General features: G+C 36.0%; 2 protein-coding genes across 5 annotated transcripts in view; one reads left to right on the top strand and one right to left on the bottom strand.

Moving 5' to 3' along the window:
* Positions 1 to 3882: 3882 nt before the first annotated feature.
* LOC135127676 (ankyrin repeat domain-containing protein 33B-like) overlaps positions 3883 to 25069 on the bottom strand; it is a 118731-nt gene continuing 97544 nt past the window's right edge. For all 4 annotated transcript variants that reach the window (XM_064054215.1, XM_064054213.1, XM_064054214.1 and 1 more), the window contains exons 7-8: positions 4851 to 5078; positions 3883 to 4803 (exon numbers count right to left, since the gene is read on the bottom strand). In XM_064054215.1, the coding sequence (XP_063910285.1) occupies positions 4472 to 4803; positions 4851 to 5078 (560 nt within the window). In that variant the 3' untranslated portion in view covers positions 3883 to 4471. The remainder of the gene's footprint in view (positions 4804 to 4850; positions 5079 to 25069) is intronic.
* Positions 10623 to 11839, top strand: LOC135128294 (dnaJ protein homolog 1-like). Its single transcript, XM_064055201.1, has one exon. It carries the CDS (start codon positions 10833 to 10835, stop codon positions 11760 to 11762), a length of 930 nt encoding a protein of 309 aa, XP_063911271.1. The 5' UTR covers positions 10623 to 10832; the 3' UTR covers positions 11763 to 11839.

Genomic DNA, 25069 nt, shown 5'->3' with positions numbered 1-25069 from the left:
AATTCAAAAAATAAAGGGGGGCAGACATATTTGCTTTTTCCTCGCTTATTTGAAGAGTTACATCAAAAACGACTACGGAATCGTAATCCTGAGGGAATTCCGCGTAAAACGATACCCAACACGGTCGATAAGGACCAATTTTGAAAAATTCAAGAAATAAAGGGGGGCAGACATATTTGCTTTTTCCTCGCTTATTTGAAGAGTTACATCAAAAATGACTACGGAATCGTAATCCTGAGGGAATTCCGCGTAAAACGATACCCCACACGGTCGATAAGGACCAATTTTGAAAAATTCAAAAAATAAAGGGGGGCAGACATATTTGCTTTTTCCTCGCTTATTTGAACAGTTACATCAAAAATGACTACGGAATCGTAATCCTGAGGGAATTCCGCGTAAAACGATACCCCACACGGTCGATAAGGACCAATTTTGAAAGATTCAAAAAATAAAGGGGGGCAGACATATTTGCTTTTTCCTCGCTTATTTGAAGAGTTACATCAAAAACGACTACGGAATCGTAATCCTGAGGGAATTCCGCGTAAAACGATACCCCACACGGTCGATAAGGACCAATTTTGAAAAATTCAAAAAATTAAGGGGGGCAGACAAATTCGCATTTTTCTCGCTTATTTGAAGAGATACATCAAAAACGAGTACGGAATCGTAATCCTGAGGGAATTCCGCGTAAAACGATATCCAACACGGTCAATAAGGACCAATTTTGAAAAATTCAAAAAATAAAGGGGGGCAAACAAATTGGCATTTTTCTCGTTCATTTGAAGATTTAGATCAAAAACGAGTACGGAATCGTAATCCTGAGGATATTCCGCGTAAAACGATACCCCACACGGTCGATAAGGACCAATTTTGAAAAATTCGAAAAATTAAGGGGGGCAGACAAATTCGCATTTTTCTCGCTTATTTGAAGAGATACATCAGAAACGAGTTGGAATCGTAATCCTGAGGGAATTCCGCGTAAAACGATACCCCACACGGTCGATAAGGACCAATTTTGAAAAATTCAAAAAATAAAGGGGGGCAGACATATTTGCTTTTTCCTCGCTAATTTGAAGAGTTACATCAAAAATGACTACGGAATCGTAATCCTGAGGGAATTCCGCGTAAAACGATACCCCACACGGTCGATAAGGACCAATTTTGAAAGATTCAAAAAATAAAGGGGGGCAGACATATTTGCTTTTTCCTCGCTTATTTGAAGAGTTACATCAAAAACGACTACGGAATCGTAATCCTGAGGGAATTCCGCGTAAAACGATACCCCACACGGTCGATAAGGACCAATTTTGAAAAATTCAAAAAATTAAGGGGGGCAGACAAATTCGCATTTTTCTCGCTTATTTGAAGAGATACATCAAAAACGAGTACGGAATCGTAATCCTGAGGGAATTCCGCGTAAAACGATATCCAACACGGTCAATAAGGACCAATTTTGAAAAATTCAAAAAATAAAGGGGGGCAAACAAATTGGCATTTTTCTCGTTCATTTGAAGATTTAGATCAAAAACGAGTACGGAATCGTAATCCTGAGGGAATTCCGCGTTAAAAGATACCCAACACGGTCCATAAGGACCAATTTTGAAAAATAATAAAAATAAAGGGGGCAGACAAATTGGCATTTTTCTCGCTTATTTGAAGAAGTACATCAAAAGCGAGGACGGAATCGTAATCCTGAGGGAATTCCGCGTAAAACGATATCCAACACGGTCGGTAAGGACCAATTTTGAAAAATTCAAAAAATTAAGGGGGGGGGGCAGACAAATTTGCATTTTTCTCGCTTATATGAAGAGATAGATCAAAAACGAATACGCAATCGTAATCCTGAGGGATTTCCGCGTAAAACGATACCCAACACGGTCGATAAGGACCAATTTTGAAAAATTAAAAAAATAAAGGGGGGCAGACATATTTGCTTTTTCCTCGCTTATTTGAAGAGTTACATCAAAAACGACTACGGAATCGTAATCCTGAGGGAATTCCGCGTAAAACGATACCCAACACGGTCGATAAGGACCAATTTTGAAAAATTCAAAAAACTAAAGGGGTCAGACAAATTGGCATTTTTCTCGCTTAGTTGAAGAGGTATATCAAAAGTGAGTACGGAATCGTAATCCTGAAAAAATTCCGCGTAAAACGATACCCAACACGATCGATAAGGAACAATTTTGAAAAATAAAAAAAATAAAGGGGGGCAGACAAATTTGCATTTTTCTCGCTTAGTTGAAGAGGTACATCAAAAGCGAGTACGGAATCGTAATCCTGAGGGAAATCCACGTCAAACGATACCCAACACGGTCGATAAGAATCAATTTTGAAAAATTCAAAAAATTAAGGGGGGCAGACAAATTGGTATTTTTCTCGCTTATTTGAGGAGATACATCAAAAACGACTACGGAATCGTAATCCTGAGGGAATTCCCCGTAAAACGATACCCCACACGGTCGGTAAGGACCAACTTTGAAAAATTCAAAAAATTAAGGGGGGCAGTCAAATTTGCTTTTTCCTCAGGATTACGATTCCGTACCTCTTCAAATAAGCGAGAAAAATGCGGACTTGTCTGCCCCCCTTTATTTTTCGAATTTTTCTCTGCAAATTTTCAAAGATTGACGTCGAGAAAAAAAAGTTACTTCACTTACCGAAGAAGTATTTCTTGCGTATTTTGCGAAAAAACCAAGTTTGCAAAAACCCTCAAGTCTTTGGAACATGTTGATGTTAAAATTAGGAAGTTTTATAATCTTATTGCAAACTTAAAACGAAAATCGAGTGGATAAACTTCTTCTTGAAGCTCTCAACAAGGAATTTTTATTGGCGAAAGTAAGTTGTGACAATGATTAAATAAGTACCTCAAATAAATTTATTTTTTTATGTGTTCACAGGTCGCACTTATTGTTGGCGCTTCGGGAGCTTGTCGATGCGACAAATTATTATCAAAGATGTTACAGGATCCCATTTAAGATCAAAATAACGTTCTAATAGTACACATTCCTGATTCTAAAACAAAAAAATGATGAAGGAAATCTTGCTTTGTACAGGCGATATATGGTATTACACCTCTGGAATGCACGGGCAAAGTACAACGGTGGCTGAGGGCTATATCAAGGAGTCAATCCAAAATAAGATAGATGTAGGAAGAAAAATACGATCAGGGCCAGCAAAAAACACAACTACTAACTAGTATGGGCAATAATTCCTCTAGTACTAATGATTTATACGGAATCTGCTAAGATCTCTCGACTGGGACTTTTACTGAAAATTTGAAGCTCGGCCATAAATCACTATCAGGAATCAAAATTTCAAACCTAACAAGTTCCACAATTCATATTAATATTTCTAATTAATAGTTTTGAATAAATTGTTCTTTTTTTTTGCATCTTTTTTATTTTGCGTCTTGCAAGGTCTTTACAGTACTAGTCATGAAAATTTAATTTTCCTGTGCGCAGATACGCAGAAAATCGTTGTTTGTTTGATGATTTCCGGAAAAAATGTTTGACGGATCAAAAATTCTCAAAGTTTTCAAAACCTTACGTTTAAAATGTTCCCAGTTAATTTTAGGTCCCCGGGTGTTTTATTTTCGGATAAATTTAAAGATTTTTTTTTTATTTTTTATGAATTTGAAGTCTTAAGTGCCGCAGTGTTTTTTTTTAATTCGGGAGACTCTTGCGTACAATTTGGAAGCCCATGGAGATTTTTTTTGTAAATTATGTAAAACAATTTTGGGAGACTTTGGTGTTGTATTTTTGGAAAAACGTAACTACTGTATATTTTACAGATTTAGATTCCTTATTAGAACGAGGTTAATTTCGGTTTGTTAAACTTGTCGTTGGTTGATATTCGTGTTCAGCCGAAGAAAAAACACCCACATGTATTAAAATTTAAGTTTATTAAATAGAAATTATAAAATAACCAAACGGTCAATATTCCAAAAACACAATATTACAATGGTAGAGCCTTAACCTACTGGATGATATAAAGATAAACCAGTGTACACCAATAAATCGAGCGGCGAAGCAGCGAAGCGCCGTTTACCCACAATCGCTCGAATCCCAGCCGACACTCGACTAAGCAAACCCATAATCGCGTTTGCAAATCGTCAAATCACCGTCTTGGCCTGTTTCCAGCAGCACGCCGGCCTGATTCATAACCGCCTCAATTTTCCTAATACACAGTCTCTGCCAACTCGTGATCTACGCCTCGTAGACATCCATCAATTAAACCCTGCCCTGTTTATTTACCCAATTTATTGGCCGCACTAAACAAGTCTTAACTTATGCAGATTTATGGTGTTATTTAAAGTCGACATCGCGATATATTATTGTGCTTACAAATACGATACATAAGTATTAAATAGTTATATGTCTATACAATCACAATCTCGTACAACCCAGCCTACTCTACACAGTCTCTCGTGTCTTCGATTAGTCCTCTACCGCGCGCAGAGAGCGCACCGGTGCTATTTCTTCTTCTTGGTCCGGCCGGGCTTGATCACGGGCGTCTTGGAGTCGGGGGCGGGTGGCGGCGGCTTGGCCACCCCGTTGCTCAGGTTGTTGTTGGGGTGGTCGCCGTTGTTGTTGACGAGGGTGATCTGCAGCTTGGGCACGGTGAGGGGCCGGATGAGCGACTTCACCACCGGGGGCACGGATGGGGCCGATGGAAGCACGGGGGAGCTGGCGCACAGCGCCGCCGAGGTGAGCTGGGTCACGAGTCTGGCGCTGGAGAAGGAGTCGTCGCTGCGGCCGTGCCCGGAAGACGTGCGGAATACTTTTTTCAGCTTGGATTTTAGCCCTGAAACGAATGGTCAGACGATGTCACGACCTGGTGGCCCGACTCACCGTGCGAAGTTTGCTGCGGGATCGGCGGCACGGGTACGACTTTTCCCATCATCACTCTGGCGCCTAGCTCGTTCTCGCCGCCCCAGTTCCCGTAGGAGGTGCTGCGCTCCAGAAGTCGCTGTCTGGCGTGCTTCTCGATCACGTCCGCGCACACGTACCTCCCGCAGAACCTCGCCCATTGGTCCGCGCGAAATCCGCGCCCGTTGTCACGTAACGTCGGGTTCGCACCTGCAAACAACAGAACGTTAAAATTTTAGTGACAACCTGTCAGTAAAAAAAAAAAAAATACCGAAATTGTTTACAATTTTTGGTTTTCTGATCACCTCTATGAAGTAAAAACTGTTGGCCCAAATAACACTCCCGGTTTTTTGACTTGAATTTTTTAATTTTTAATTTTTTTGGCTTCCTCAATTTGAAGATATGAAACTCCTCAAATTTTCATTTTAAAATTTTTCGGTTTTTAGATTTAGCAATTTTTCGATTCCCAATATCACGAAACTCAAGAATAACTGAAGGAATTCAAGAAATCCGAGCAATGCAAGAAAACCAAAAAATCCAAGAAACCCAAAAAAGTCCAAAGAATTGCAAGAAATCCACGAAACCTAAGAAATGGAAGAAACTCAAGAAACTGAGAAAATTCAAGAAAATAAGAAAGTCAGAGAAACCCAATACATTAAAAAATCCAAGAAATCCAAGAAAAAAACAGAAGTAGGGCCAGAAATATTTACTTTCGTGTGGGAAATAAAGTAAAGTTACATTTAATTAAAAATCCGAATGTAAATATGTCTTTAGTGCATCAGGTCAGGTCAGCTTATTTTAGACGATATTTGAAAATGTTTTTAACAAGAATTATTATTAAAAAATAAATTTAGAAACATACAATAAACACATAGTAAAAAAATGTACCATATGATAAAAAAAATTGCACTAGAAATCCAAGAAACAAACGCAAGCAAATCAAGAAATTCAAGAAGGCAATGAATTTCAAGGAACACGAAAACTCAACAAATGTGCAGCCCAAGAAATCACAGCAATCCAAGACACCCAAAAAATAAAAAAATTGAAGAAATCCAAGAAAACAAAGAAATACAGAAAACTCAAGAAATCCAAGAAGTCAAAGATGTCCAAGAAGCTCTAGATGCCCAAGAAACTTAAGAAAACGAGGAAATTCAAGAAGGGCAAGTAGCCAAAAAAACGCAGAAACCCAAGATATTCAAAAAGTTAAAAAAATTGAAGAAATCCGTAAATTCCAAGAAATTGAAGACATCCATGAAATCCAAGAAATTCAAGAAGTGTGCAGCCCAAAAAAACAAAAAATCCACAACATTCAAGAAATCCAAAAAAGAAATTGAATAAATCCAAGAAAACAAGGAAATGCAAAAAGCCCAAACTCAAGAAACTCAAAAAAAAAGAAATTCCAGAAACTGAAGAAACTCAAAAAAACGCAAGCAACACAAGAAATGCAAGAAATCCAAAACATCTAACACATCCAAAAAATCCTTGAAATCCAATAAAATAAGGAAATACAAAAAAATCCAAAACATTCAAGAAACTAAAGTAACCCAAAAAATTCTAGAAACTCAAGAAAACATGGAAATCCAAGAAATTGAAGAAACTCAAGAAATTGAAACAATTCAAAATACGCATGAAATCCAACACATTTAAGAAATCGAAGACACCTAAGATATCCAATATTAAAGAAATCCAAGACATCCAAGAAATTGAAGAAATCTAAGAACTCCAAGAAAATAAGAAAATCCAAAAAACCCAATAAAACAATTCAAGAAACTGAAGAAACAAAAAACGCAAACGCCTCAAGAAATCCTAGAAATCTAAGAAATTCAAAAAATCCGAGAAATCTAAAAAATCCAAGAAGGAACACAAAAAACGCAAGGAGCCCAAGAAATGCAAGAAATCCAACACATTCAAGAAATCGGAGACATCTAAGATATCCAAAAAATTCAAAAAATCCAAGTAATCCAAACAATCTAAAAATATCCAAGAAACCGAAAAAGTCTAAGGCATCTAAGACATCCAAGAAATTGAAAAAATCCATGAAACTCAAGAAGTGCGCAGCTCAAGAAACCAAAGAACTTCAAGACATTAAAGAAATCCAAATCATCGAAGAAACTGAAGAAATCCAAGAACTTCAATAAAATAAGAAAATACAAAAAACCGAAGAAAAGAAGGAAATTCAAGAAACTGAAGAAACAAGAAACGCAAACTACCCCAAGAAATCCAAGACATTAAAAAATTCAAGATATTCACAAAGTCCAAGAAATCCTAGGAATCCAAGAAATCCGAGAAATCTAAAAAATCCAAGAAGAAACTCAAAAAACGGAAACAGCCCAAGAAACGCAAGAAATCCAACACATTCAAGAAATTAAAGACATCTAAGATATCCAAGAAATTCAAGAAATCCATGAAATCCAAGATATCCAAGATATTCAAGAATTCTAAAAATTTCCAAGAAACCGAAAAAGACCAAGACATCTAAGACATTCAAGAAATTGAAGAAATCCAAGAAACTCAAGAAGTGCGCAGCTCAAGAAACCAAAGAATTCTAAGACATCCAAAAAATCCAAATCATCGAAGAACTTGAAGAAAACAATAAAATGCAAAAAGCCCAAAAAAACTCAAGAAAAAAGGAAACTCAAGAAACTAAAATAACAAAAAACGCAAACACCTCAAGAAATCTAAGACATTCAAAAAATTCAAGACATTCACAAAATCCAAGAAATTCTAGAAATCCAAGAAATCCAAAAAATCCAAGAAATTCAAGAAATCCATGAAACCCAAGATATCCAAGAAATTCAAGAGTTCTAAAAATTTCCAAGAAACCGAAAAAGACCAAGACGTCTAAGACATTCAAGAAATTGAAGAAATCCAAGAAACTCAAGAAGTGCGCAGCTCAAGAAACCAAAGAATTCCAAGACATCCAAAAAATCCAAATCATCGAAGAACTTGAAGAAAACAATAAAATACAAAAAGCCCAAAAAAACTCAAGAAAAAAGGAAACTCAAGAAACTAAAATAACAAAAAACGCAAACACCTCAAGAAATCTAAGACATTCAAAAAATTCAAGACATTCACAAAATCCAAGAAATTCTAGAAATTCAAGAAATCCAAAAAATCCAAGAAATCTGAGAAAACCAAAAAATCCGAGAAATACAAAAAATCCAAGAAGAAACTCAAAAAACGCAAACAGCCCAAGAAACGCAAGCAATCCAACACATTCAAGAAATTGAAGACATCTAAGATATCCAAGAAATTCAAGAAATGCAAGAAACTCCAGAAATCCAAGATATCCAAAAAATTCAAGAATTCAAAAAATATCCAAGAAACCGAAGAAGACCAAGAGATCTAAGACATCCAAGAAATTGAAGAAATCCAAGAAACTCAAGAAGTGCGCCCTCAAGAAACCAAAACATCCAAAAAATCCAAATCATCGAAGAACTTGAAGAAATCTAAGAATTCCAAGAAAACAAGAAAATACAAAAAGCCCAAAAAAGTCAAAGAAAACAAGGAAATTCGGGAAACTGAAGAAACAAAAAACGCAAACACCCCTAGAAATCCAAGACCAGAGAATCAAATCATTCACAAAATACAAGAAATGCAAAGAATCGAAAAAATTCCTGAAATCCAAAGAAATTGACGAAACTCAAGAAATGGAAACAATCCAAAAAACGCATGAAATCCAAGATATTCAAGAAATTAAAGACATCTAAAATATCCAAGAAATTGAAGAAATCCAAGAAATCTAGAAATATCCAAGAAATCCAAGAAACCGAAAAAGACCAAGATGTCTAAGACAGCAAGAAATTGAAGAAATCCAACTACTTCAACGAAACAAGAAAATACAAAAAGCCCAAAAAACTCAAGAAAACAAGGAAATTCGATAAACTGGAGAAACAAAAAACGCAAACACCCCAAGAAATCCAAGACCAAAAAAAAAAATATTCACAAGATCCAAGAAATCAAATGAATCCAAAAAATCCAACAAATCTAAGAAATCCAAGAAGAAACTCAAAAAATGCAAACAGCCCAAGAATTGCAAGAAATCCCAAGACATCGAAGACATCCAAAAAATCCCTGAAATCCAAGAAATCCACGAAAAAAAGAAATACAAAAGACCCAAAGAGTCAAGAAACCAAAGTTACCCAAAAAACTCAAGAAACCCAAGAAAACAAGGAAATATAAGAAATTGAAGAAACAATCCAAAAAACGCATGAAATCCAACACATTTAAGAAATGGAAGACATCTAAGATATCCAAGAACCTGAAGAAATTGAAGACATTGAAGGAATTGAAGAAATCCAAGAAATCGAAGAAATCCGAGAAATCTAAGAAGTCCAGGAGGAAACTCAAAAAACGCAAACAGCCCAAGAGTCGCAAGAAATCCCAAGATATCGAAGACATCAAAAATCCCTGAAATCCACCAAACAAGGACATACAAAAAACCCAAAGAGTCAAGAAACCAAAGTTACCCAAAACACTCAAGAAACTCAAGAAAACAAGGAAATCCAAGAAAGCGAAGAAACTCAGGAAATGGAAACAATCCAAAAAACGCATGAAGTCGAACATATTCAAAAAATCGAAGACATATAAAATATCGAAGAAATTGAAGAAGTCCAAGAAACTTAAAAAGTCCAAGACATCTAAGATATGCCAGAAATTGAAGAAATCCAAGAACTTCAAGAAAACAAGAAAATACAAAATGCCCAAAAAACTCAACAAAACAAGGGAATTTAAGAAACTGAAGAATCTCAATAAAAGCAAAAACCCCAAGAAATCCAAGAAGAATCACAAAAAACGCAAACAGCCCAAGAAACGCAAGAAATCCAAGACATCTAAGACATCCAAGAACTCTCTGAAATCCAAGAAAACAACAAAATACAAAACACCCATGAAATCCTACACATTCAAGAAATCGAAGACATCTACAGAAATCCATGTACGATATCTATGATACCCAAAAAATAAAAGAAATCTAAGAAATCGAAAAATATGCAAGAAATTCACGAAACCGAAGAAGTCCAAGACATCTAAAACATCCAAGAAATTGAAGAAATCCCAAAAATCCAAGACATCCAAGAAATCCAAATCATTGAAGAAATTCAAGAACTCCAAGGAAACAATAAAATGCAAAAACCTAAAAAACTCAAGAAAATCAGGAAATTCAAGACATTCACAAAATCCATGATATCTAAGGCGCCCAAGAAATTGAAGAAATCCATGAAATCCAAGATATCCAGTATATTCAAGACATTCATAGAATCCCGAAGTGCAAGAAGTCCAAGACATTCTAGAAATCGAAAACATCTAAGACATCCAAGAAATTCATGAAATCCAAGAAAACAAGGAAATTCAAGAAATTGAAGAATCTCAAGAAATGCAAACAGTCCAAGAAACGCATGAAATCCAAGACATTCAAGAAATCGCGGTCATCTAAGATATCCAAGAAATTGAAGAAATTCATGAATTCCAAGAAACCCAAAAAATCCAAGAAATACAAGATCCAGAGAATCAAAGAAATCTAGAAAATTCAAGAAATCCAAAAATCTAAGAAATCGAAGACCTCCAATAAATTCAAGAAATCCAAGTAACCCAGAAAATTTAAGAAATCCAAAAAACCCATTGTCACCTACTGTTGATTGAAAAATTAAAAAACCACCACAATTAAGTTGGGCGTGTTTGTATATTGGTAAGTTGGTAGTAAAAAATTCAAATTTGAAATTTCATGACAAAAATGTCAAAATAAAACAAAAAAAAATTCGTGTTTTGAGTGAAAACCAAAATCATCCTAACCTCAAGTTTTGACAGCACATTTGGCACCAAAAACCTCCCTAAGCAATGTTATCGGTTGCATTTTCGTACAACGTTGCCGGTTCAGGGGTCTTTTAATTTTTGACCAGATAATGACGTCGTATTCGCATCTCCAAGAAAAAAACGTCAAAATTTCAGTGACAACCTGTCAGCACGATGGGTCGGGACTACTACAAAATCCTGGGACTCAAACGCAACGCCACCGACGACGAAATCAAGAAAGCGTATAGAAGACTAGCCTTGCACAACCACCCCGACAAGAGCAAATCTCCAGGTGCCGAAGACAAGTTCAAGGAGATCGCCGAAGCCTACGAGGTACTATCCGACAAGAAAAAACGTGATATTTATGACACCTACGGCGAAGACGGGTTAAAAGGGGGCGTGCTGGGCCCCGGGGGCGGGCCAGAGAGCTTCAGCTACACCTTCCACGGGGACCCGCGGGCCACCTTCGCCCAGTTCTTCGGTAGCGCCGACCCCTTCGAAAGCTTCTTCGACCTGGACGACAACCCCTTCAACGTGTTCATGGAGATGCGCAAGCAGAAGCAGGACCCGCCGGTGGAGTACGACTTGAGCGTGTGCTTGGAGGACGTTCTGCACGGGTGCACCAAGACCATCAAGATCTCGAGGAACGTGGTGGAGAATGGGGTGCGCACGCGGGAGGAGAAGATGTTGACGATTGTGGTGAAGCCGGGTTGGAAGGCTGGGACGAGGATCACGTTCCCGAAGGAGGGGGACGTTTTGCCTGATAGGGTGCCCGCGGACGTGGTTTTTATTATCAAGGATAAGCCGCACCCCGTGTTTAAGCGGAGTGGAAGTGATATTTTGTTCACCGCGCAGATTTCGCTTAAGCAGGCTTTGTGTGGCTGTTCGGTTAGTGTTCCTACTTTGAATGATAAAAGGGTGAAGTTGGATTTTAGTGGGGAGATAATCAAGCCGAGTAGTGTGAAGAGGATACTGGGGCTGGGGTTGCCGTTCCCGAAGGAATCGTCCAGGAGGGGGGATATTGTGGTGGACTTTGATATCAAGTTTCCGGAGAAGTTGTCCCAAGTGGTGAAGAATTTTGTTGGGGATAAATTTCCAGGGTAGCAAGGGAGATTGTGATAGTAGTGTTGTGACGACGAGAGTGATAGTGGGTTTCTATTTTATTAAACGAAGTAGAAAAAGCCTTTTGTTTTAATATGGAACCTAAGTTTACGAAGTTTGACATAGGTACGCGTTGGAACCCTGGGCAAATAATTTTATCTCTGTTTTTACTGACGGCTTCCAATAATATGTAATTGAAGAAAGTAATAAAAATTCACTGATGATCTGGTAATTCTGGTGGCTCAGGAACTGGATGATATGTTGTAGTTTCCGGGTTTATTCTTCTTGCGTTAAATACGTTTCCAGGGATTAATGTGAGGAGCTTTAATGATTTAATATCACTTTGTCTGATTTTTGTTAAAGTATCACTAAATACTCGTCAATTTTACAAAAATTGTTGGCGTTTCTAAATTTTCGATTTCTGGATTTTTTGGATTTTTTTTGGATCAAATTCCATAATTCTATGTTTGAAAATGCTTTTAAATTATAGCTCTATTAGATAGCGTTAAAGAATTTTTTCTACAGCCAGAGAAGTGGTGACAAAAATTAAATTCTGTGTTAATAATAATAATAATAATAATAGATATATATTTGCCAAACAGCATAAGCCACAAGTAGGCAAAAGAAAAAAATACAAAATACATATATAAAAAACAATAAACAAATAAGTGTACAGATGCGCACAAAAACATATAGAAAAATATATAAACTAATTAGATAAAGATAAACTATTTTTTGCTAAACTCGAGAACAGCTTTACCTAGAATACATTTTAAGGAATCGAAGTTAAGATCACAATCTTTCGCAAATATATTAAAGTTGGAGCAAGCAACCGTGATAGGCGATCTCTTTAGGGCATTACTTCTATTAAAGGTGCAATAAAACGTGCGACTACTTCTACTCGATAAACGAGGCACATAAAAATTAAGATAATCTAAAAGCAGGGGACAGTCAATATAAAAATTATTTAACTTATATACAAAATTAATGGATGATAAGACCCTCCTTGTTTCAAGTGGCAATACTCCAAAGATAGACAAAAGGATGGAATGCTCAAAGTGTCTATGAGGGTAATAACCAAAACGTTGGCGATAAAGAAATTTCAGAAATTTACGTTGGATACGCTCTATCCCTTTAACCATATAGGAGTACACAGGATACCAAATTAGAGAGCAATACTCGAGTTTAGAACGCACCAAAGCGTAATATAGGGTCTTCAAACTATCGTTTCTATTTCTAAAATCAGAACAATTTCTGTAAATGAAGCCTAAAACACGGCATGATTCCTTAATTTTAATGCTAATATGTTCCCTGAAGGTAAATTCAGTATCAAATGTCACACCTAAGTCAGTAGTTTTCGAGCAACGTTGTATTAAGTCATTATTAATGCTATAGTCAAACTGAGTAATCTGCCTTTTACGACTGTAAGATATCACCTTGCATTTACCAATGTTCAGAAACAGACAATTCTCGCAACACCAGTTATAAACTTTATCTAAATCATGTTGAAGATTTAAGCAATCGCTAAAACAATCAATTTTGGCGTATAATTTCAAGTCGTCTGCGTAGAACAATCTGTTACTATCCATTATGTCACTAAGGTCATTGATAAACAGTAGAAACAACAGGGGCCCTAAGTTGGATCCCTGTGGTACACCAGACGTGGCGAAAAATGGCAAGGATCTACTCTGTTGATAAACAACTACTTGCTCTCTTTCAGAAAGATACGATAGAAACAGATTACACAGTCCTCCCGAAAACCCAAAGTGATCTAATTTCTTAATGAGTATAAGGAAGTTTATGGTGTCGAAAGCCTTCCGAAAATCGGTGTACAAAACATCCACTTGGCCACGCTGGTTCAAAGCTTCGGCAACGTATTGTGATAGTACAGCTAAGTTAGTTTCAGTTGATCTCTTTTTCATAAAACCATGCTGACAAGGGGAAATTAAGTTTTTAACCTGTGCATATAAGTGTTTATAAAGAATAGATTCAAAAACTTTTGAAAAATTCGATAATATAGCAATGGGTCGGTAATTCACAATATTAGTATGATCTCCACTTTTAAATACTGGACAAACTTTAACTTTTTTCCATATTGAGGGGAAGGTTGACGTTTTCAAGATTAAATTATAAATATGCAGCAAAGGTTCGCAAAAAATATTGTAACAATCTTTCACTATATAAGCTGGTACCAAGTCTAATCCTGCAGTTTTTTTATTTTTAACTTGCTTTAAGGCAAGACGCACATCTGACAGAGAGAAGCAATGTACAGCGATATTCGGGAAACTTTCACCTGACTGCTTATCACATGGTTTGTTACATGAATTTGAATTTGATTCAATATAGACACTTTGAAAAAAATGGGCGAAAGCATTAACAATAGCATCAGCATTGTCAAGTTGAGAGTCATTATATGTCATTTGACCAGGTATCCTGGTGTGACTTTTTTTACCACGAATGTAGTTCCAAAATGTCTTAGGATCTGAAACTAAATTACCTTTGTGTGTTTAACTGTCGAAAAATCAAATATTTTCCTAAGACGTATTTAAATTCAATTTTCTAAGTTGTTTTCGACGAATTGTGTGTAAAATTAACAATTGTGTATTCATCCAAACAGCGCGAAAATTATGTTCTGCTAATGAATAATGTTGCACTATTTTAGGGGTAATTAAGATTCATTTTCCTGTGCGATGCGTCGATGCATAAAAAACTCTGCAAAAAACGACTGATAAGGTTCGGCGAGGATTTTTTGTTCATTTTCGTGTTATGCAAAGAAGTTCAGTCGGTTTATATACATAATATATTTATTGCAATTATTAGCGTTGTTATTTTTTAAATTTTAGAACTATTTTGAAAACATTTTTGTATTTGGGTCATGTTAATATATTTTTTTTAATTTTATCTACTTATTAAACCTGTGTAACCTTGAATTGCACCGTTATTAAAAATTAGTATGTATAAAGTTGATGTTAACTTCTTCTTTGTGTACACAAAAATTTCATGTGTTTTTTGTTGCTTTGTTGCAGTGGGTTCGTAAAAGAAGACGAGGGAATTCGCTAAATTGTAGCAGAAGAAGAAGCCTAAAGGTTAGAATTTTGCATTAATTTTAAATTGGGTGTTGTTTTTTTAACATTTTTTTAACTTTTATGATCAGTAGTCTGGTTTTCAATTTTTTTTTCACGTCGTTCCATATTTTATTAGCATTTTTGTTTATTTTTTATGCAATCTTTTTCTTGCGTGCGTATGTTCAAACCATTTTTTTCTTTCGATTTTCCGTGTAAGAAAAAATGACGCTTTTTAAAAAATTTTCCCCGGAAAATTCAAATTTTATATTATTAATTGTTTATAAACCGTTTTATTTAGTGTTTGATTCTGTTCACACACACACAATGTATTTTAAGCATTTTATTAAACTAAGTACATGTAAAATAAAGTTCGGCGGTTTTTCTGCGCGTAAACAATACAACCTCATTTTGACTTCTATTTTTCGAATGACATGTAGATATCAGGTTTAAAATATTCGATATTCAAAGCGACCAATTTTTTTTCCTGTATACAAAAATTGATAACTGAATACTAAATAAGAATTTCTTTCACAAATTAATTTTTAACGAATCAGTAAAGAAAAACTAGTTTTGGAATTAAATTTTACAGAATTTCTTCTTCTCGGGGGTCTCAATTGTCTTTTTTAAAAATGTAAAACCTTCTCGAGGGCCCCAAATTCCTTTTTTGTTTTAATGGGAAACCTTCTCGGGGGCCGAAATGTTTATTTTTTTATGTGAAACCTTCTCGGGGGTCCCAACTATTTTTTTTAATGCAAAACCTTCTAAGGGCCCCAAAATTTTTTTATTTCATGTAAAAGCTTCTCGGGGGTCCCAACTATTTTTTTTTTTAATGCAAAACCTTCTCGGGGACGCCAAATGTTGTTTTTTAGAATGTGAAACCTTCTCAGTAGTCCCAACTGTCTTTTTTAAAAATGTAAAACTTTCTCGAGGGCCCCAAATTTTTTTTTTTGTTTTAATGGGAAACCTTCTCGGGGGCTCAAATGTTTTTTTTATGTGAAACCTTCTCGGGGGTCTCAAGTATTTTTTTTAATACAAACGTTCTCGGGGGCGCCAAATATGGTTTTTTTAATGTGCCACCTTCTCAGGGGTCCCACTGGCTTGTATATGTAAAACTTTCTGGGGGGGGGGGGGAATGTGAAATCTTCTCGGGGTTTCCAACACTCCATTTTTTTTAATGTAAAATCTTCTGGAGGACCACGATGTCTTTTTTTATATGAAGCCTTCTCGGGGGTCCCACCTGTTTTATTTAGAAATGTAAAACCTCCTCGGGGGACCCAAACTTCCTTTTTTTAATGTGAAACCTTCTCGGGGGACCCAAATTTCCTTTTTTTAATGTGAAACCTTCTCGGGGGTCTCAACAATTTTTTTTTAAGTTCAAAATCTTCTCGGAGGCACCAAATGTTTTTTTAACGTGAAACCATCTCAGGGGTCCCAATTGTCTTTTTTAAAAATATAAAACCTTCTCGGGGGGGCCCAATGTTATTTTTTTAATGTGAAACCGCGGAGATCTCAGATATATTTCTTTTAATAAAAAACCTTCCCGCGGTCGTCAAATGATTTTTTTTTACAATGTGAACCTTTTCAAAGATTCCAACTGTTTTTTTTTTAATGTAAAACCTTCTCGGGGGCGCCAAGTGTTTTTTTTTTAATATGAAACCTTCTCAGGGTCCCAATTGGCTTTTTTCTGTAAAACCATCTCGGGGGCGCCAAATGTGTTTCTTAAGAAGGTGAAACCTTCTCAGAGGTCCCAACTGGCTTTTTTTAAAATGTAAAACCTTCCCGGGGGGCCCCAAATGTCCTTTTTTATAATGGGAAACCTTCTCGGGGACCCCGAATGTCTTTTTATTAGTATAAAGCCTTCTCGGGGGTCCCAACTGTTTTCTTTAAAAATGTAAAACCATTTCAGGGGCCACAAATGTAAAACCTTCTCGGGGGTCCCAGGGATATTGCTTTTATTGTAAAACCTTTTCGGGGGCGTCAAATCTTCCTTGTGAAACATTCTCAAGGGTCCCAATTGTCTTTTTAAAAATGTAAAACCTTCACGAGGGCCCGAAATGTCTTTTTTTTGATGTGAAAGCTTCTCAAACCTTTCCACGGGTGTCAAATTTTTTTTTTTAATGTAAAACCTTCTCAGGGGCGCCAAGTGTTTTTTTTTAATATGAAACTTTCTCTGGGGCCCCATCTGGCTTTTTTAAAAATGTAAAACCTTCCCGTGGGGATGAAATGTCCTTTTTTTAATTTGAAACCTTCTCAGGGGTCCCAACTGTCTTTTTTAAAAATGTAAAGCCTCGATGGGCCCAAATTCCTTTTTTTTTTAATGTAAAATCTTCTCGGGGGGGGGGGGCAATGTTATTTTTTTTTAATGTGAAACCTTCTCGGAGATCTCAGATATATTTTTTTTTGGTGTAAAACCTTCTCGGGGGCGTCAAGTGTTTCTTTTTTAGAATGTGAAACCTTTTCAAGGGTCCCAATTGTCTTTTTTAGAAATGTAAAACCTTCTCGAGGGCCCGAAATGTCCTTTTTTTAATGCGAAACATTCTCAGGGGTTCCAACTGTTTTTTAAAACTGTAAAACCTTTTCGGAGGCACCAAATTCCTTTTTTTTAATGGGAAATCTTCTCGGGGGTCCCAACTATTTTTTTTAATGTAAAACTTTCTTGGGGGCGTCAAATGTTTCTTTTTTAGAATGTGAAACCTTCTCAAGGGTCCCAATTGCCTTTTTGAAAAATGTAAAACCTTCTCGAGAGTCCGAATTGTCCTTTTTTTAATGTGAAAGCTTCTCAGGGGTTCCAACTGTCTTTTTTAAAAATGTAAAACCTTCTCGGGGGTCCCCAAATGTCCTTTTTTTTTAATGGGAACCCTTCTCGGGGACCCCGAATGTCTTTTTTTTAATATGAAGTCTTCTCGGGAGTCCCAACTGTTTTCTTTAAAAATGTAAAACCTTCTCGGGGGCCCCAAATATCCTTTTTTTAATATAAAACCTTCTCGGGAGGCCCCAATGTATTTTTTTTATGTGAAATCTTGGGGGTCTCAAATACATTTCTTTTAATGTAAAACCTTCTCGGAGGCGTCAAATGTTTCTTTTTTAGAATGTGAAACCTTCTCAAGGGTCCCAATTGCCTTTTTTAAAAATGTAAAACTTTCTCAAGAGTCCGAATTGTCCTTTTTTAATGTGAAAGCTTCTCAGGGGTCCCAACTGTCTTTTTTAAAAATGTAAAACCTTCTCGGAGGTCCCCAAATGTCCTTTTTTTTAATGGGAACCCTTCTCGGGGACCCAGAATGTCTTTTTTTTTTTAATATGAAGTCTTCTCGGGAGTCCCAACTGTTTTCTTTAAAAATGTAAAACCTTCTCGGGGGCCCCAAATATCCTTTTTTTAATATAAAACCTTCTCGGGAGGCCCCAATGTATTTTTTTTATGTGAAATCTTAGGGGTCTCAAATACATTTCTTTTAATGTAAAACCTTCTCGGGGGCGTCAAATGTTTCTTTTTTAGAATGTGAAACCTTCTCAAGGGTCCCAATTGCCTTTTTTAAAAATGTAAAACCTTCTCAAGAGTCCGAATTGTCCTTTTTTAATGTGAAAGCTTCTCAGGGGTCCCAACTGTCTTTTTTAAAAATGTAAAACCTTCTCGGGGGTCCCCAAATGTCCTTTTTTTTAATGGGAAACTTTCTCGGGGACCCCGAATGTCTTTTTTTTTAATATGAAGCCTTCTCGGGAGTCCCAACTGTTTTCTTTAAAAATGTAAAACCTTCTCGGGGGTCCCAAATATCCTTTTTTTAATGTAAAACCTTCTCGGGAGGCCCCAATGTATTTTTTTTTATGTGAAATCTTGGGGTTCTCAAATACATTTCTTTTAATGTAAAACCTTCTCGGGGGCGTCAAATGTTTCTTTTTTAGAATGTGAAACCTTCTCAAGGGTCCCAATTGCCTTTTTTAAAAATGTAAAACCTTCTCAAGAGTCCGAATTGTCCTTTTTTAATGTGAAAGCTTCTCAGGGGTCCCAACTGTCTTTTTTAAAAATGTAAAACCTTCTCGGGGGTCCCCAAATGTCCTTTTTTTAAATGGGAACCCTTCTCGGGGACCCCGAATGTCTTTTTTTTTAATATGAAGTCTTCTCGGGAGTCCCAACTGTTTTCTTTAAAAATGTAAAACCTTCTCGGGGGCCCCAAATATCCTTTTTTTAATATAAAACCTTCTCGGGAGGCCCCAATGTATTTTTTTTATGTGAAATCTTGGGGGTCTCAAATACATTTCTTTTAATGTAAAACCTTCTCGGGGGCGTCAAATGTTTCTTTTTTAGAATGTGAAACCTTCTCAAGGGTCCCAATTGCCTTTTTTAAAAATGTAAAACCTTCTCAAGAGTCCGAATTGTCCTTTTTTAATGTGAAAGCTTCTCAGGGGTCCCAACTGTCTTTTTTAAAAATGTAAAACCTTCTCGGGGGTCCCCAAATGTCCTTTTTTTTAATGGGAAACTTTCTCGGGGACCCCGAATGTCTTTTTTTTTTAATATGAAGCCTTCTCGGGAGTACCAACTGTTTTCTTTAAAAATGTAAAACCTTCTCGGGGGCCCCAAATATCCTTCTTTTAATATAAAACCTTCTCGGGAGGCCCCAATGTATTTTTTTTATGTGAAATCTTGGAGGTCTCAAATACATTTCTTTTAATGTAAAACCTTCTCGGGGGCGTCAAATGTTTATTTTTTAGAATGTGAAACCTTCTCAAGGGTCCAATTGCCTTTTTTAAAAATGTAAAACCTTCTCAAGAGTCCGAATTGTCCTTTTTTAATGTGAAAGCTTCTCAGGGGTCCCAACTGTCTTTTTTAAAAATGTAAAACCTTCTCGGAGGTCCCCAAATGTCCTTTTTTTTAATGGGAACCCTTCTCGGGGACCCAGAATGTCTTTTTTTTTTAATATGAAGTCTTCTCGGGAGTCCCAACTGTTTTCTTTAAAAATGTAAAACCTTCTCGGGGGCCCCAAATATCCTTTTTTTAATATAAAACCTTCTCGGGAGGCCCCAAAGTATTTTTTTATGTGAAATCTTGGGGGTCTCAAATACATTTCTTTTAATGTAAAACCTTCTCTGGGGCGTCAAATGTTTCTTTTTTAGAATGTGAAACCTTCTCAAGGGTCCCAATTGCCTTTTTTAAAAATGCAAAACCTTCTCAAGAGTCCGAATTGTCCTTTTTTTAATGTGAAAGCTTCTCAGGGGTTCCAACTGTCTTTTTTAAAAATGTAAAACCTTCTCGGGGGTCCAAATGTCCTTTTTTTTAATGGGAAACTTTCTCGGGGACCCCGAATGTCTTTTTTTTTAATATGAAGCCTTCTCGGGAGTCCCAACTGTTTTCTTTAAAAATGTAAAACCTTCTCGGGGGTCCCAAATATCCTTTTTTTAATGTAAAACCTTCTCGGGAGGCCCCAATGTATTTTTTTTAATGTGAAATCTTCTTGGGGGTCTCAAATACATTTATTTTAATGCAAAACCTTCTCGGGGACGCCAAATGTTTTTTTTTAGAATGTGAAACCTTCTCAGTAGTCCCAATTGTCTTTTTTAAAAATATGGAACCTTCTCAAGGGTGCCAACTATATTTTTTAAAAATGTCTTCTCGGGGGCCCCAAATGTTTTTATTTTAATGTGAAACCTTCTCGGGGGTCCCAACTATTTTTTTTTAATGTAAAACCTTCTTGGGGGGTCAAATGTTTTTTATACAACGTGAACCTTCTGTCTTTTTTCAAGATGTAAAACCTTCTCAGGGGCCCTAAATATATTTTTTAAAAATGTGAAACCTTCTCACGGCTCCCAACTCTCTTTTTTAAAAACATAAAACCTTCTCAGTGGTCCCAACTGTCTTTTTTAAAAATGTAAAACCTTCTCGGGGGTGGAGTGTGGATTTGTTCATTAAAGAACTTGAGTTTTGCTCGCATTAGTTCGAGCCCATCCTTGTCGACATTTTTTTTTCTAGTGTTTGATTATTTGTCTTCAGGTGCGAGATAGGTCCTGTTTAAATGACTTCAGACCAATTTTTTGATTTTTCAGTTTTTAGATTTTTCAATTTGTCAGTTTTACATTTTTTGAGTTCTTGATTTATCGAGATTTCGATGTCTCGATTTTTCAGTTTTTCTATTTTTCCCGTTGGTTATCGGAAAAAAAATCGCATATTTTTTTGTAACTTTTTTCAAATAGTTTTGACTTTGATAGGCTGCTCTTCAGGAGCGAAAGAAGTTCTGTCGAAACAACCTCCGGCCAATTTTTAAAACTTCTCCGGAATAAAAATAAAAGTCTTGCTGCTGCCGCACGCTCCACAGATTCTAAACGACTTCGATTGATTCCACCTTCGTCAACTTTCAAGGTCCATTTATTGTTTTCTGTGACCCATTTACTGTTTATGTATTGTAATTTCGTTGTTTGATACAACTTAGATAACGACTTTTACATAAAATGACAACAACTTTGGCTCCATTATTAATTTACGAGATCTACGTGGTCAGATTTTCGAAAACATGTGCACCAACCCGACGAGAATTTTCAGGTTTATTCATTAACCAAAATATTTACCTTCATAAAGTATCCAACAATTTCGTGTAGACTTCGTAGTAGTAAGCATGTGGAGCTCTAAAAATACCAAGAGTTATATACTCACATTAAAAACAGTCGGACTCTCGATTAGTTTTATTGCACATCGTAATTAATTTCACCGACCAGCTTAGCGCACTTTCCGTGAATATTTAATAACCAGATAGATAATAAAAAAAATATCACCGATGTCGTAACTCAAACAATCAATAACCGACACCTACTCCACCTCATTAAGAAGTAATGTTATTTGGCGGTCCCGCGATGCATTTTTCTATCCCGTCCTTGATTAATCGAAGCGCTTTATCCTCAAAACAATAAATTAATTACTCCTTTTTCGTTCGATGGGTTTTGACAAAAGCGCAAAAGCTATTTATATCGGCAGTCAATCAAATATTTTGCTAAATCGCCCAGGCGTTAACTCCGTATAAAAATAGTTCGCGGGTGTTTATTTTCAATAAACCGGCGTTTATAAAAAAACGGGTTAATTAATTATGGAAATTTTGACAGCGGCAAAACAAAGTGCGCGTGTTTGGTACAAACAAGAACATGTTTACTGGAAAAATATCTTCGAAGAATTCGGTAGGTCGTGGTGAAGTGGAAGTTTGTGATTTTAGTTTGAATGTGATCAATTATAAATTTTCGTGGCTACCGCATTATAAACAAACACGATACGCACGCATTATCTGTTATCCTAGATAAACACATTGACATAATTATCACACTGATTAAGAGAGCTAAAATAATTAAAAAAAATGACTGGGGCTATTTTGCTTAATTAAAATCAGCGGTATCTGGTTTCTGAAAACCTTCTATTTTTCTTGCCCGTTTTTCGTCTTTTTAGTAAATTTCTGTATTGTTAACCAGATTTGGCGTTATTCTTCTGACATTACCTTCAAAGTCTGTAACATTTTTTTGCGGTTGTTTAGAGAGAGTATGACAAAATTTTCAAATCCCGAGCTTGTTTGAGAACGTTTCGGTCGGTCTCATTGTTTAATATTTTATAAACAGTACCAACAAATCTTTTTTTTGTCTGCTTATCGTATGGTGGTGAGTTTATTAGACACCCCTGAGATTCTATCAAACATTTCCAGACTCAAAATACCAGAATCCCCTGAGATTCTTTACAATGTTTTCAAAATCAAAACACAGGAGTTACCGAGATTCTATCAAACATTTTCAAAATCAAAACACCAAAAGTTCCTGAGATTCTTTAAACATTTTCAAAATCAAAACACCATAGGCATCCGAGATTCTATCAAACATTTTCAAGAGTATGCCTATATCTGGGCCCAGTAGTAAGAGACAGCTGCTGTTCTAGTTTATACTTTAAATGTTAAGGTGACGTTGGACTAGAAATAGGAAAAACCTTTGACCAAATTAATTAATACTAATACAATCAAAACACCAGGAGCCACCGTGATTCTTTCAAATATTTTCAAACTCAAAATACTAGGAGCCCCGAAATTCTTTCGAACTGTGTCAAACTTAAAACACTAGGAGCTCCTGAGTTTCTTGAAAACATTTTCAAATTCATAACACTATGAGCCCTAGAGATTTTTTCAAACTTTTTCAAGCTTCAAACCACTAGGGGCCTCTGAGATTCTTTCAAACTTTTTCAAAATCAAAACACTAAAAGCTCCTGAGATTCTTTAAACTTTTTCAAAATCAAAACACCACAGGCATCCGAGATCATATCAAACATTTTCAAGAGTATAAACATGCCTATTTCTGGGCCCAGTAGTGAGAGACAGCTACTGTTATAGTTTATACTTTAAATGTTAAGGTGACGTTGGTCTGTAAATAGGAAAAACCTGTTGACCAAATTAATTAATAATAATACAATCAAAACACCAGGAGCCACCGAGATTCTTTCAAACATTTTCAATCTCAAAATACTAGGAGCCCCTGAAATTATTTCAAACTGTGTCAAAATTAAAACACCAGAAGCCCCTGAGACTCTTTGGAACTTTTCCAAAATCTTATCACTAGGAACCCTTGAGATTCTTTCAAATTTTTTCAAACTCAAAATACTAGGGGCTTCTGAGATTCTTTAAAACTTTTTCAAAATCAAAACATCACAAGCCTTCGAGATTCTATTAGGCATTTTCAAACTCAAAAACAATAGAATTTGAGATTCTTTAAAACCTCTTCAAAATCATAACACTAGAAGCCTTTGAGATTCTTTCAAACTTTTTCAAAATCAAAACACCAAAAGCTCCTGAGATTCTTTAAAAATTTTTAAAATCAAAACACCACAGGCATTCGAGATTCTATCAAACATTTTCAAGAGTATAAACATGCCTATGTCTCGGCCCAGTAGTGAGAGACAGCTGCTGTTATAGTTTATACTTTAAATGTTAAGGTGACGTTGGTCTGTAAATAGGAAAATCTGTTGACCAAATTAATTAATAATAATACAATTAAAACACCAAGAGCCACCGAGATGCTTTCAAAGATTTTCAAACTCAAAATACTAGAAGCTCCTGAAATTCTTTCAAACTGTGTCAAAATTAAAACACCAGAAGCCCTTGAGACTCTTTAGAACTTTTCCAAAGTCATAACACTAGGAACCCTTGAGATTCTTTCAAATTTTTTCAAACTCAAAATACTAGGGGCTTCTGAGATTCTTTAAAACTTTTTCAAAATCAAAACATCACAAGCCTTCGAGATTCTATTAGGCATTTTCAAACTCAAAAACAATAGAATTTGAGATTCTTTAAAACCTCTTCAAAATCATAACACTAGAAGCCTTTGAGATTCTTTTAAACATTTTCAAAATCAAAACACCAGGAGGCCTCGAGATTCTATTAAACATTTTAAACTCAAAACAGTAGCAGCCCTTGGGATTCTTTCAAACTTCTTCAAAATGAAAATACCAGGAACCACCGAGATTCTATCAAACATTTTCATACTCGAAATACTAGGAGTCCCTGAAATTCTTTCAAACTGTGCCAAACTTAAAACACCAGGAGCTCCTGAGTTTCTTTAAAACATGTTCAAAATCATAACACTAGAAGCCCCTGAAATTCTTTCAAAATTGTTCAAAATCAAAAACCAGAAGCCTTCGAAATTCTTTAAACTTTTTCGGAAGCAAAACACTTGGAGTCCATGAGATTCTTTAAAACTTTTTAAGAATTAAAACACTAGGAAACTCTGTGCTTCTTTCAAACTTTCGAAAATCAGTACACCAGGAGGCCCCGAGATTATATCACACTTTTCTAAAATCAAAACACTATGAACCTCTAAAATTTTTTTCAAACTTTTTCAAAATCAAAACACCAGAGGCTCCTGAGATTTAAACATTTTCAAACCTCAAAACAGTAAGAGCACTGGGATTCTTTCAAACTTTTTCAAAATCAAAACATCAGAAGCTTCCGAGATTCTATTAGACACTTTCATACTAAAAAACAATAGGATTTGAGATTCTTTAAAACCTCTTCAAAATTATAATACTAGAAACCTTTGAGATTCTTTTGAACATTTTCATAATCAAAACACCAGGAGGCCCCGAGATTCTATTAAACATTTTAAACTCAAAATACTAGGAGCCCCGAAATTCCTTCGAATTGTGTCAAGATTAAAACACCAGGAGCCTCTGAGACTCTTTAGAACTTTTCCAAAATCATAGCACTAGGAACCCTTGAGATTCTTTCAAGTTTTTTCAAACTCAAA

This window comes from Zophobas morio, unplaced genomic scaffold (genome assembly GCF_036711695.1).
Source record: "Zophobas morio isolate AGI-343-1 ecotype UQ-CSIRO unplaced genomic scaffold, CSIRO_AGI_Zmor_V1 ptg000012l, whole genome shotgun sequence".
Lineage (NCBI taxonomy): Eukaryota > Metazoa > Arthropoda > Insecta > Coleoptera > Tenebrionidae > Zophobas > Zophobas morio.
This window is presented reverse-complemented; position numbering and strand designations above follow the sequence as displayed.